Raw genomic sequence first — 13,373 nt, 5'->3', positions numbered from 1 at the left:
CCAATGTACTGAAGCTACAAAGCAGCGAACATTTGGGAATCAAAATGGAAAAGATTTATGGTTTTGAAATGTTTCGGTTTTGAAAAAGGAAAAAAAGAAAAAAGAAAAAACCCAACCTTTTAACTATCACTGTCTAGGCTAAACAGTCACAGATATTAATTCTACCATAGCCAAAGGTATACTGTACCTTCTCTAATTGTCAGAATTTCTAAGATGGGTACACAGAACTCTGACTTTGAATGGCAATAGCACAGATTACCAGAGCAGGCTAGGAAGACATCAGAACACATCTCTACCTTTCGAAAGTCTTTAAATTAAGTCAGGGTGCCTTTCTGGCAGAAATGTGTTAGTGAAGCTTTAATTTGGGGGCTTTTTAAGCAATGTGGGTTAAATTTAACAGCCTTCATTATGCAGAATATCAGACTGGACATGTTATAGCTCCTCTTAATTGTAATCTACCAGTACATAAAGATCTGCTTTACTACAACCTCAACTGAGAAAAGAATAGCATTTACTACAGAAAATGCTGCAGTTGCTCTCTCACCCAAATAGACGCTGGATTCTGTGGCCCCTCTGGCAGCTTCCACAAGATCTTCTTCATCTTCCAATACTTCATTGTTCGCAGTGTAACTTGTGTCATCAAACAGACTGATTGGAATTACTTTGCCATCCTTAACCAGCCATGCAGAAGCAATTGGAGTGCAAAACTAAAGGAGAGAGAGGTAACTGGAAAATTAGCATCGTATTAACTCGATATTATGTAAGAATAATGCTAAACAACGTGCTTAAATTCCTTGTTTTAGTTTTTGTAACAGATGTAGCAGCTCAAAGTCAGAACTTGAGTTAAAAAAGTTACAAGCAGATGTGTGCTTCTTTAGAAAGATAGCACCTGAAATCCAAGATGAAAGACATCATCTGTGATGTTGCAAAACTTCAACTTTTGTAACATTTAATATTCTGTCTTTTCCCCTACCTGGTATTCCCACTCCAGATGTCCTCCTCGTTTGTTAAAAGCCATCACCTTCCAGTCAGCTACTGAGACCTTTATCACTGTATCTTTCATCATAGCTTCCTGCTCATCCACATCTGAAATAATTTTTGTTTCTTCTTTGTTCATATTTGATTTAAAATTGCTCTCAATATATCCTGCTCTAGTTTCGATATCTGGGACATAGCGCAGCTCAAAGTGACCAACACTGAAATTCCACCTTAAAGAAAAAGAGCAAAACTTTGTAGAAACAACGTATATATTCCAAGGAAGTCCCAAATCCTCCATCCAGATGATTCTTAAACTGAATTATCTATATTTGGCCTATATTTTCACAGTAAAGTCTCAGATTGTCCAATGAACACAACTGTACCAGGAGGGGGAGTACTAATCCAGAATACAAACCAAACAAGGTGAGAAATCTTGTCCAACATGCCGGGTGAGTTGAGAAAACAGCTGGTGAAGTAGGGCCAATGGCCTTAAAGGTTTAGCATATGGAGAGGACAAGTACAACCATCAGGTAGTACAGCTCAGTCTCTTTAGGAATGAAAGTGTTCCATAGCTGATGAAAGCAATGAGTACAATGCATTTAGGAAGCGGCATTCTACATGAGACGTATTTCTCTGCATTAATAAAGAGGATTTAATTTGAAACATAAGGCTTTTCAAACTGGGGGAAAGACAATGCTGGTTTTTTTGTTCTAATCCCACACACAACCTTTCAAAGGATCTCTTTGTCAGGTATTTCGTGAAACCAGGACTGTTCACGTCCCATAGGTTAACACTGAAGGCGACGACTGTATAAGGAACACAGACCTGTCTTGCACAGCCAAAAGCTTTTTAATTTTTGTAAACCAACAAATTAGGGCAGAAACTGAAAATTATTTTCAGAAAGAAAAATAATAATTCTTTTCTTATTTCAGTGATACAGCCCAATAGTGTAGAAAAGATACAGAGGGGAAAGGTGGCAACTTTGTATCTTGGACAGCAAGGAAGAGGGAGATATTTCTTGAACAGCATGTTTGGGTACCCAAAGTTTCTTACGACCAGTCTGGCATCAACCAGGAGCTAAAACTGCCTCCTTAAAGGATTTACACCCGTATGGTAAAAGTTTGGTGTATTTTATACATTCAGTTTATTTATCAAAAGGTTTTCTTTCTCTGGATTAAAAATACAGAGCTATCTTATAAACTCCACAGCAGCAATACTGTGCCACCAGCAAGGCACCTCTGACTACAAAGACAGGAGGATTTACGTGCACAAGATGTCATGCTACGTTTTTGAAAGAGATATACAAAGGCAAAAAAAGTGTTCTTATGAAATACTTTTCCCTGTCAATATCAGTCTCCAAGAACCATGGAATCCAAGATTTCTCTTTTAAGACTTCTGATCTGCTCATCTGTTTGAGTCCTAGTTAAGTTATCTGTTATACACTACAGATGCACAACCCGTCAAATCCTGCTGCAAACAGAAGAGGGAGCAGGGGAACAGGGAATGACTAGTTCTCCACTAAAACATTGGGCAGTTACTGTATCTGTGTATGGCAACCAGCCTTTTAAACCTCCACTTTGTGAAGTGGTTTTTGGTTTGTTTGTTTGTTGTTTTTTTTTTTGTTTTGTTTGTGGAATGCATATCAGTATTTTTATAGAAATCTTGATGTATTAAAACTTCAACATGACAGCATTATGAAAGTCACACGCTGAACCAGTAAAAACCAGACCACCTCATTATGAAACAAAGTAAGCAGATTTAAGAATGGGACTTTTAAAAAATAAGACTGGAAACACTTTAAAATCAACTTAAAACGAAAGCTAAGACATCAAGGTTAAAAAAAGAACAGTGACAGTTACCATGAGTAGGTAAAGAACTTAAAAGTGCATCAGTAGGTCATAAGACTCTCAAGCTGCCTCCTTTTGTACAAAAATCAACAGCTGGAACAAACATTAATGACACTTGCCTTGTGCAGCAGAGCAGTGACAAACTCTTTTGAGGTACGCAAGGACAAGAAGAGTAATTTTCATTTGATTTAGAGGGAATAGATATGTCCACATATTTTCTGTCTAATCATATATAAGACTGAAATTCAAGACATTTTTCAAATGCAGTGAAGAGCAAAGGGGTTAGATCCTAGCCAACAGTCTGGTGCATTCCTCTGGTTAACAATCTAAACTCCCTCTTGCAATCCTTAGTCTAACAAGCGTAAAAAGAAGGTCAGATCCTTAAAGCATTACATATTAAGAACTTATCTCTATTGGATTGTTTCTGAACAATTTTTTACACTTACTTTTCATTGCCACTGCGTGGTCCAACAGCACGGACTGTTTTTTGTGTTCGGTGTAATAGGAGCGTCTCTTCCTGTTCTGTTTCATCGTCATCCCACCGACGACAGCCCATGGCTGAGCAGATGTACTTCACCTAAGGGACAAAGCAAGGGAGTCACACATGCTTCGAAGTTCTGAAGAACTTCAAATGTAATCAACAGCAATATTCAAAGCTAACAATCTCTGCAACACATTTTTGGATTGCAGACGGTTTGGAGCTCCTTGATTTTAGATGCTCTACTTGAAGGATGTTGAAAAGCCTGGTTTAAAAAGATAAGGGCTTTTCAGAAATAGAATTTTCAAAAGATTGTAGTAAGTCTACAATTTGGGCTGTTTTGACTACCTTTTGACTGTATTTTGCACATATTTCTACTTTTAAGAGAAAGAAATGTGAGCTCTCTCTTTTCCCACTATTTCTATGGACATCAAAAGAACATTCCTGCAAGACCCACAGCATAATTGTGCTTTCATGACATATTTGTCTCAGCATAAGCCTATTAGCTTCAAATGAAGCATTATTGACTTACATAAAATAGCTCAGAGCCTTCCCCATTTGCCTTGTCATCTATTAAAGGGGAAAGAAGACCTTATTTAACTCTCACGGTCACACAGACTTTGCAACAGCTTCAGTCTCAATCAGAATTTGGATTATATGGGCAACTGTATTTTGAAAAGGGAACTGAACACAATTTCAGGAAGCCTGAATTGACATCATACTGCCAAAGACAGCAGACTGCTCAAACTCGTAATGATGAAGAGCCAGGCACAATTTCCTGTATAAGGCATCTTTGCTACTGTGAGCATAAGTCAGAAATCAAAGCAGAAACTGAAATTTCCACTTCCTGAACACCGGGGGAGGAGCAGTCTGTTGGTGCACAGTGCCCTCTGCTATCAATGAGGAAATCAAAATGATGTCATGAACTCTTGTTTTGGGTCTATGCTCTTTATCACTGGTGATCACTCTACACCATGCCATAGAAGTGTTCTACATCAAAATGTATGGTCAAAATGAAAAAATGGATTTTGTGGAAAACAAACATTGGAAGTTTAAAATTTTTAAACTGAATCTTTTTTTTAACTTGTTTTAAAATGCACCAACGTTTCCAATTTAGCAAATATCTGTTCTTCACTACAGAAAGTATGTACGAGCATTTAATGACATCTGACGTTAAAGAAGGTGAGGGGGATGTCAATTCTAGGACTCTGAATAATGCAATTAATTCCTGTGTTTTTTCTAGCCATTTTCCTTCTGTGATTTTTCAAAATATACAACTTTTAACCAATGGATTTCAGAAGAAAAATACCTTCTGAATTAGTCAGATAGCTAGTAGTTTTCAACTTAACTTTTGCATATGACTTTAAAACATAAGGAGAACTTCTTCTAAGAGATAGTAAACTCACTGACGACAGCTGCAAGTCTTAAAACTTTTGTGTATGTTGAATGCTTTCCTCGTTTTAAACAAGCTATCCCTCATTAGTTGTGGAAAATCTGAAATTAGTTGTGAAAAAAGTGTGTCGCCTAAAGCCTTCTTTCATATGCAGTAAGCTGAACAGCAAAGTCTACTTCAAGCAGAGGTCTGTGATAAAGCTGAACTCCTCTCACAACTCGGTAGAAAGAGGTCATCCCTCTTTTTCCCCCTCCCTCACCTTTCGTCACAAACCCCCGTCCCTTCCCTTGTGCTGGCTCTGACACTCCCCCACCCCTTGCTGAGCTGGCTACAGCTCACCCAGCACAAAACTAATCCAACAAAAAGTGAACAGTTTTCTGTTGGGTTAGCAAGTTGAATCAGCTTAGCAAAGGGTGCTGGCTTTCACACCTATCTCACAGGGGATACAGCAGGAGCTCACAGGCAGGAGACTGCAGTGAGGGGCTCAGCCATACCGTCTAACTGCACCAGCCATTGGCCGCACTCCAGCCCCCTGCATTTGTTGCCCAAGAAGCTCAGATTGCCCTCTTTCGTGCCGTGCAGTTGTATACTTGAGCTGTACTGCATTTTAAAATTCAGGAGCAACCTATTTGCAAGACAGTGCTAGGAACACACATATACAAGGCAACTTTTCAGGATCTTACCTTCCCTGAGTATGAGCTCAGCCCATAGGTTGTTAAAGATTTTCCCCCAACAAGGACAACATCCTCGCCAAATTTGTAGGATGACTCGAGAAGAGATTCAACTGTGAAAGGAACTGCTTCCATGCTCTCTCGATCCCGATCCCACTGGAAAAGGTCCCCATCCAAGGAAGGGATTATCATCTTATTTCCAAATACCTAAAATAATTGAATTGAAGGTTAGCAACCATTTAACCACAATTTTATCAAAACACACAGATCACAAACGGGAACAGAAATGCTGAATAAGCAAGTACAGCGCATAATAGTCCCGTGTCCTATTTTATGGTTTCATATCCCAGAGTCTTATTTTTCAAAGTCATACTGAAGACAGAAAACTTTCAGGCATTCAAATCAAATTTGTGTTTCACTATTCTTAGTTAAAAAACAGTTCAGCTTCTGACATTTCTTCCACTTTAAGCAAAACAATTTAAAGCTCAATCAGTTGACAGATTAATATTCATCCAAACTGTAGAAAATATGATATGGGGAGAAGCATTCCTGAAGAGACAGTCACTGGGTAAAGTGCAAGATTATTTGTGATAGTTTCAAGACGGTGGCTTTGTAGGTAAAGTTCTACTTCACTGATGTTTTTTTTCCAGAGCTAGTTTACTGCTAAACATGGTATCATTCTCTCTAGATCAGATGACTGAATTCAGTTTTAAAAGAAAGCTCAGGCTGTATGTGAGCTCGCTTACGATTAATGACTACTGCGTAAAGCAGAAAGAGCAATTACCATTGAGGTCAGAGCTCACATTTCATCTTTGCCTTTCCAGACAGTTAAACCTAACTTCTCCTCCCCGAATCTCTTATGTTGAAGTACATTGTTCCTTTAAAACTTGCCTGACTTTCTTAAACACACGTCAAAAAAAAATAATCTTCACTAGGATATGGCATTTCATCCATTACACTGAGATTTTCAAGGAGATCCTAGTTCGGAAGTATGAGTCATTGTCAATGAGTACTAAGGGACTTATTAAGAAACTCATTATCAGCACGATAGACCATAACTAATACTGTGGAGCCACAGTGGCTGTGCCCATCACAAACAGTGAGAAATTGTAATCCACATAATCTTAGCTTTTGAGGATATGGATTAACATGGAAGATTTTAATGCTTTTTCAGAACCTCTGTCCATTTGGGCAGTATCCTACAACATAATTACAAGAAATTCAGATACCTTACATGTTAGGATTTAAAGACTACTTGTGGCATATATGTATTAGTCACTTCAAACAAAACATTCCTGATCAGCCTCCAAGGCACAGATGTGTATTATGCAGCCATACAAAAGATCCAGAAGGTTTCTGGTTATTATTTCTGGAACCACTGTGAGGATCTGAAACCACATCTTTAGCATGATTAAAATTCTCTCTAACATGAGACTTTTTATTCCTCTAACTAGGTCACAGACGAGCAAACAGCATTAAGCAAAGTTGGGAATCACCTAAACAGGGAAGGAAAGACAGATCTTGGAAATGAGTGCATGTCATGACTAATACCTCTTCTTACACTGTTTGACACACCTCATTCAAAGAGAAAATTTAGGCGAGTTACCCAACAATGCTGGTGACTGTATTTAAGATCCCTAAAGAATCCAACACCAATGCTTTCTGGCTTTGAAAAGCCTCATGATAACTGAGAATTAAAATAAAAACTCCTCTCAGGAGCACAATTTGTAATTGAAGAGATGATAACAGTAAACCCCTGAGAGTAGCTGTGAAGTTCTTTACAAACCAAAATAAGGTATGTTCTTCCCCTCCCAGATATTTACCTTATGGCAATAAAGGCCAAACAACCTGGAAGAGACAGTGCATGAAATCTGTGATGCACAAGGAATGTTTATTATGGCCCACCATTGGGGAGGAAAAATACACACACACGGCTCTATAGATACACTTACAGAAATAAACCAGCAAAAAAGCAAAAATTTGTGTGGGGAGGGGTCATCTGTAGAACTCATCCGATCAGTGGAAAAATAAACGAAACAAATAAGGTTTACATAGGCATTCATATTCAAGAACAGCCTTGTGATCTTGAGAAACAAAAGCATGCAGATTTTGGAAAACACCTTTTTAAAGACAAAAGATGACAGTGCCAAAGTTGCATCTGTAACCATGTTGGAGTATCTTGTTAAAATATTCAACACAGAAGATTAATATCATAAAATGTTTTTGTAATGTATTCTTTCAGAAATGCATAATAATTTTGATGACAACTTTTAGCCTGTGCAGCTGTTACTTTGCATTAGTAAATCTTCTGTAAGGTTTCTTCCTGCAGATGGTCCAGATACCTGCAAGTAGTTTGGAGGCCCATGCAATACGAGATATTCCATATATAAATAAGAACGAACAGCAAAGGCTCTTTTTATACGCAGCTTTCCAAATGTACAAAAGCCAAACCAGCTCCTGTACCAGTGTTTCAGCACACAGAGCCGAAGCCTGGCAAACCCAGCCATCAACTGACCTTAAAGTCAGATCCTGAAGAAATTCTACTGGCCGTAAGTCAGCTAAATTCATATAGCGTTGTTAAACTAGATGTGTGCCAGTGGCAGCAAGACAGTCACTTGCAAGTTCAGCCTTTCAGATGCTCGAAGGGCTGCAGACCATCCCATCAGGTGGTGAAGAGGGGAGGCAGTGGTGCAAACTGCCCAGGAATCGCCCAGAAATCGCTGCTGAGCAAGGAAACGCTGGCCATTTCTGGGAACCACACACCCAAAATCCCAACACTCATGAAGCTCACTCAGCAACACGCACTTGTATGCTCCCAAGATATGGGTCAAATCAGGTCACGGCTTGTATGCCTTCCAAAATTCCCTGACAGTGGGTCACTGCCTGCTCATCTGTTAAAACCTCGGTCCCCATAAGCTGGGGAGGACAGACGAGACCGTTTCGGTCATCTCTGCTGATCACCTGTCAGTGCTCCCAACCGTGAGGGCACCTACGTGAACAGCACGTCCTGAGTGACATTGGGAAAGAAAGGCTGCGGAACGACACAACTGCTGTCAGCGAGCACATCAGGAAAAGGAATGCAGGCAGCCGAAAGAGCTTATTGCACTGAAGGATAATGCCAGAGTATGAGCAGATGGGGTTAAACTGACCATGAGTAAGTGCAAACTACACATTTCAGTTACTAACCATCACAAACGTGGCATTTCACAACAGAAACAGAACAGAGGAAAAAGAAAAATCACCTTCTTTTAAGATGAATGTATCTATAAATGGGATTACATGACATGGTGCTGACAAGGGACTGCACCCGATTACCACAAAGATCATCTTTTACTAAAATAGCTTTATTTGAAGAATGGGGCGTGTATGCAAATGTGCATACTTGCAGGTGCCCACATACACACATAACAAAAGGCATTTGTGGCCACTTGTGCTGAGATCTTTTAAAAGAGCAGCTTAACCAGAGAACATTAATAATAACGACTCCTATCCAAGTTATGCAGCTCATTCTCTAGTACATCAGAAGCAGCAAAGGGACTTTCCTTGAAAGTACTAGCAACTAGCATCGGCATGCGGCTCAGGTAAAGGAATGACATCACCCTGTATCTCTGAAGCATTACCTCATCTCCTAATCCAAGGAGTGAGTCACCCAGGCAGTCAGCTGCAAATCTCTTGGCACAGAAAATGTAGGTTACCACGATGCACTTACACATTCCTCTGATCTGTCAATGTAAATAGCTATTTGTTCAGCTTCACTGGTCAGCAATATGGCACATAATTGTTAAGTGGCTTGTCTTTCAGAAGTAACACTAAAACAACTCCCCCCCACATTAACTATCGAGCCCTAAATGAGACGCTGCTCTTTTGCTCATTAAGAGTTTGAAGCTGAAGTTCTCCATTGGCTCGGCGCGGGGTGCCGCAGCCCTATCAGCGGCGCTGGCTGCTCAATCTCCAGGCCGACGGGTGAGGTAATGCAGTTTCTAAAAAGCCTTCACAAAAAAGCAAAAAGGCATAACGATCCGAAATGGCATACGCTACCAGGGAATTTGCTGTCTAGACTCTTTACTGGAAAGGAGGGCACCGCACGCGAGGTTCCATGGTAGGTTGATAGGTAGAGGAAGAAAGCTGCTGATTTATAGCAGGAAAAAAAGAAAAAAAAAAGAAAGAAAAAAAGAAAAAAGTGTAAACAGAGATCAAAACAAACTGAAGTACTACAGCTTCCACAAGCTGTTTAACAGTGTGACATTCATTTCCCATGCCTAACACTCTTTATCATATGAAGCAAAAATCAAGCCTGCTCACGTGCAGGCACATCTGAGACAAGTCTGGTGCCAAAACAGTCAATATTATCGTTTTCAGATGGGCTGTACCCTCCAGTGACTCCAAGGAAATAACTAAGCACAAGTAAAATATTTTCCTTAGAATAGGAAGTGTTAAGTCTTTATGTTTTTCTAACACTTCAGCTTGTGGTTTTCAAACCTGACTCTTACGATAAACTAAGAGAGCTTCTTTCCAGTTACTAATTAACCAAGACTAACCTATATGATCTTAAATGATAAGGGTACCAATTTTTTCCCCCCTCTGTGATTATCTCTACAATAGCGTCACTTTAACAAACAGGATCAAAGCCAACATCAGGCATGTTCTTAAGAAAGCTACTTCTCAGTGAGAACTATGTCTTTTAAGCCCCTTTAGAATTAATCTAGACAACACGTTAAAAGCCACGTACAGCAGCTTCATTCTAAAGGGTAGAAACAAAAGTCTGCACAACAAATCTGGGAAAGAGAAAGCAATCATTTTATGTTTCACATTTCTTGAAGAAACGTATATGCATACAGTAATACAGGTATCCCTACTATAAATGTTTACAGATTTTTTTCAGGTGAGATTATATATGTACACACACTGGGCATGGTCTTGAGATGCCCCTCGTTCAGGTTGGTCTGGAACTGATTCATCATCTGCCCTTTTTTGATACACACGCAGGGAGGTATCTGCAGACACACTGGTTTATGATTTCTTTCTAATATAAGAGGTTATTTCTCCTCTTCACCTTGGATTTCAGGATCTTGATTCACCTGTTTTCCCTTCAGCTATCTGCAGAAATCCTGAAGCACAGGGTACTAAAAAGATGACAGCATCCTATTACTAACAGGCAGACCCTCATCAAACAGGAGCATACTGGGATGAAGGGGCCAGCTAAAGTCTAAGGAAGTATTTTTCTTCAAACTTTCTGCAAGGCCCACAACATCACTGCTTCCTTAAGGAGAGAACAAAGACCCAGGCACTAGTACAATCTTTTGAAAAACAAAAGCTGTCAAGTTAAGCTATTCCACTGCCTAAAGCACTGGTAAAAGAGCAAAGTATTCTGCAGAGCATACAGGGCTGTTTACCCAGCCAAGGAAGAAGAAAATTGACTGCAAAGGGGAGTCCATGATTTACATCAGCAAAACGACCTTCTGAAATGGGTTCAAGGGCAATGAGGAAGCTGAAACAGGAAACACCAACAGACAGGTGGTTGTTTTGTCTAGAAACACTTTCCTTCTTGTGAATGCCATTACTTCTGATCTCAGCATTACACTTGTTTACAAAGTACATACCTGTTCCTGACTACCTCCTCCTTCTGTTAACCAGCATACGTGCCCAGACCATCTTCAAGACCAGGACCGTGAGAAAGGCTGCACATGGACACCTGATGAATCACAGTATGTTATGGAGCAGTTTATGGAGCCAGGATTACGTGCCCTTCCTGCTCTGAGGAGGTAAGAGCCAGCCCGTGCCAGAGCAGCAGGTCAGAGAAGCCATGGAAATAGGTTTCATCTCAGCTGGGGTGTGACACACTGGAAGGACACACCAGCTCTGCACAGCAACAGTGAGTGTAGATGTTTCTCAAACCTCAAGATGATTTTTGCCATCAGGTTGTGCAGCTCACCCAGCAACAGTTCATGGGATCTGCCAAGAAACAGAACGTAGTCCCCTGCTCCCACCCACAGTAAGATCCTTATGACAGAAGTTTACATTTATTATGGTCTTTCTTTTCCTTCCACCATCCCTCATAATCCACAAGCTGGTAGTTTCTATTTCATTTTTCACTGGCTAGAGAAGACAAGTCATAAGCATAACTTTCACAGCCCTGTATTTTGAGCACATGAAGTGATGCTGTAATCCTGTGCCTGGATGAATACTAGAGGACTCGTTTGAAAACTTTTTTTCTCTCTCCTCAAAGCAACACCTACAACGACCTTCCAACAACTTTATTAAATGGCTACATTTGGTATCTCTGCTGTGATTCTACACTTCAAATCTTAAAATCTGATCAGGTTTAAGCTACCGGGCCCTGACAAAACTGTCTTTTACACAAACAGTGCAAAAAGCAACACATGACAGCAGCACAGCAGCTTGAGAATTATATTCTCCTTTCCAGCGCCAGGGGCACAGCATCTTGTTCATCTTGAGTTTGCCATTAAAAGAATTAGTCCTACTCCATCCTCTGCCCTCCCTTGAGCAGCCATGCAGGGAAATGGAGGAACCACAGTGCGTTAACTAGACTGCCCTGGCTTCAAAAGAGCTCAGGTCCCCAGTACTGTTTGCTGTGCAATCAAACAGACCCTTCTTCTGAAGACTAGCAAACTAAAATAACACCGTTACTTTAATCACAGTCAAACAAGACTTGGGGTTTTGACTATAGACATGCCAGCCTGCTTTGCTGCCATGGTAACAGACTTTTAAAAACTGTTCTCCTTAATAATAAAAAAAACCACATGGTGCTTTAAGAAAGACTTTATTTTGACATTATTCCATCCCCCTCCTTAACATGGCAAGTTTTATTAATAAGGAAAGACTGCAACAGTCTTCTGGAACTTAAAAGCAGTCTTTTCTGAGACAAACTGTAGCTCCTGCTACTGAGCCCATCACTGAGCTCCTTAAAACTAATAGCACATAAGGGAGAACATTAGTGAAGAAAATGAAAATTACCCAAAACCTTGCCTCTACAGAAACAAGCCCCATAGAGAAGCTCATTAGCCACTGTGTCAAAGTTGGTACTGTTCCAGTATTGGGATGTTTTAAGATGATGTTGTAACTCTACCCCACCAAAGCTCTCTTGCAGACTACCTGGGCTGCTGTAGCAACACCTGGGAGCTAAGAGAAGCACGATGCTTCTCTTCAGAGACAAAGAGAATGAGCAATAGCAGAAGCCCATGTCACTTCAGGGATCCAGGATTTAAGCTGATCTCTGTCAGACCTTGTATGCTCTTCTCTTGGACTTGCCTGGACAAGGTGTTTTTTAAGGTAAGGACACAGACTCCGTGTGTCTTGAAAAATTAAGTCACAGAGCAACTCCTATGGAAAAGGAGAGCCCAGTACAGGAGAAGATCATAACACAGCAAATGCACAGTCGTCTTTTTCAAGGATGTGAAGAAAGTAGAGAGCACAAAACATGCAGTGACTGTGATAGGAAGATTAATAGTTACCTGTGTACAGAGGACAAAGTCCAGAAGAAATTCGGAAATGAGATGTCAGTGACTGTGCTGCAAAAGGAATGATTTGCTAAACTGTCTAAAATGCTTAGCGCTTGAAACAGCCACTTTCTTTTACAGATAAAGATACAGGCTGAAAGTTCAAAAAAGGCTTTAGGGCAGAATAAATCACTTTGTTGTGTTTTAGGCAGCTGAGCTCCAAATATTTAAGTTTTCCATTCCCTGTGCTGAAACAGGTATTTGTCTAGGCATGACTAGAGTTGATCCATTTTAGTATCTGTAAACACCAGAACTGCTTAACAGCCAATACAAAACGTGCAGTGTACCATATGTAATTAAATTACAAGCCACTATAACGATAACTAAACAACAGAGACAGCAAGCTGATGGTAAACTCCCTTTCCAAGATTCGCAGCAATGCATTTTGACCATGTCTGTAAGTGTGACAGATGAAAGTTGGTGATAAACATTAGCCCAGAGTAACTCTGAGAAACTTTCCCGGCTTTGTTCAAGGCACAGCATCACCTG

At 40.2% G+C, this 13,373-nt stretch overlaps 1 protein-coding gene across 2 annotated transcripts in view; it reads right to left on the bottom strand.

Moving 5' to 3' along the window:
• Positions 1 to 13,373, bottom strand: part of EIF2AK3 (eukaryotic translation initiation factor 2 alpha kinase 3) — a 45,524-nt gene that overhangs the window by 17,002 nt on the left and 15,149 nt on the right. For both annotated transcript variants that reach the window (XM_063336037.1, XM_063336036.1), the window contains exons 3-6: positions 5,380 to 5,574; positions 3,272 to 3,402; positions 974 to 1,208; positions 545 to 707 (exon numbers count right to left, since the gene is read on the bottom strand). In XM_063336037.1, coding sequence (XP_063192107.1) covers positions 545 to 707; positions 974 to 1,208; positions 3,272 to 3,402; positions 5,380 to 5,559 — 709 coding nt within the window. In that variant the 5' untranslated portion in view covers positions 5,560 to 5,574. The remainder of the gene's footprint in view (positions 1 to 544; positions 708 to 973; positions 1,209 to 3,271; positions 3,403 to 5,379; positions 5,575 to 13,373) is intronic.

Source organism: Chroicocephalus ridibundus, chromosome 5 (genome assembly GCF_963924245.1).
Source record: "Chroicocephalus ridibundus chromosome 5, bChrRid1.1, whole genome shotgun sequence".
Taxonomy (NCBI): domain Eukaryota; kingdom Metazoa; phylum Chordata; class Aves; order Charadriiformes; family Laridae; genus Chroicocephalus; species Chroicocephalus ridibundus.
This window is presented reverse-complemented; position numbering and strand designations above follow the sequence as displayed.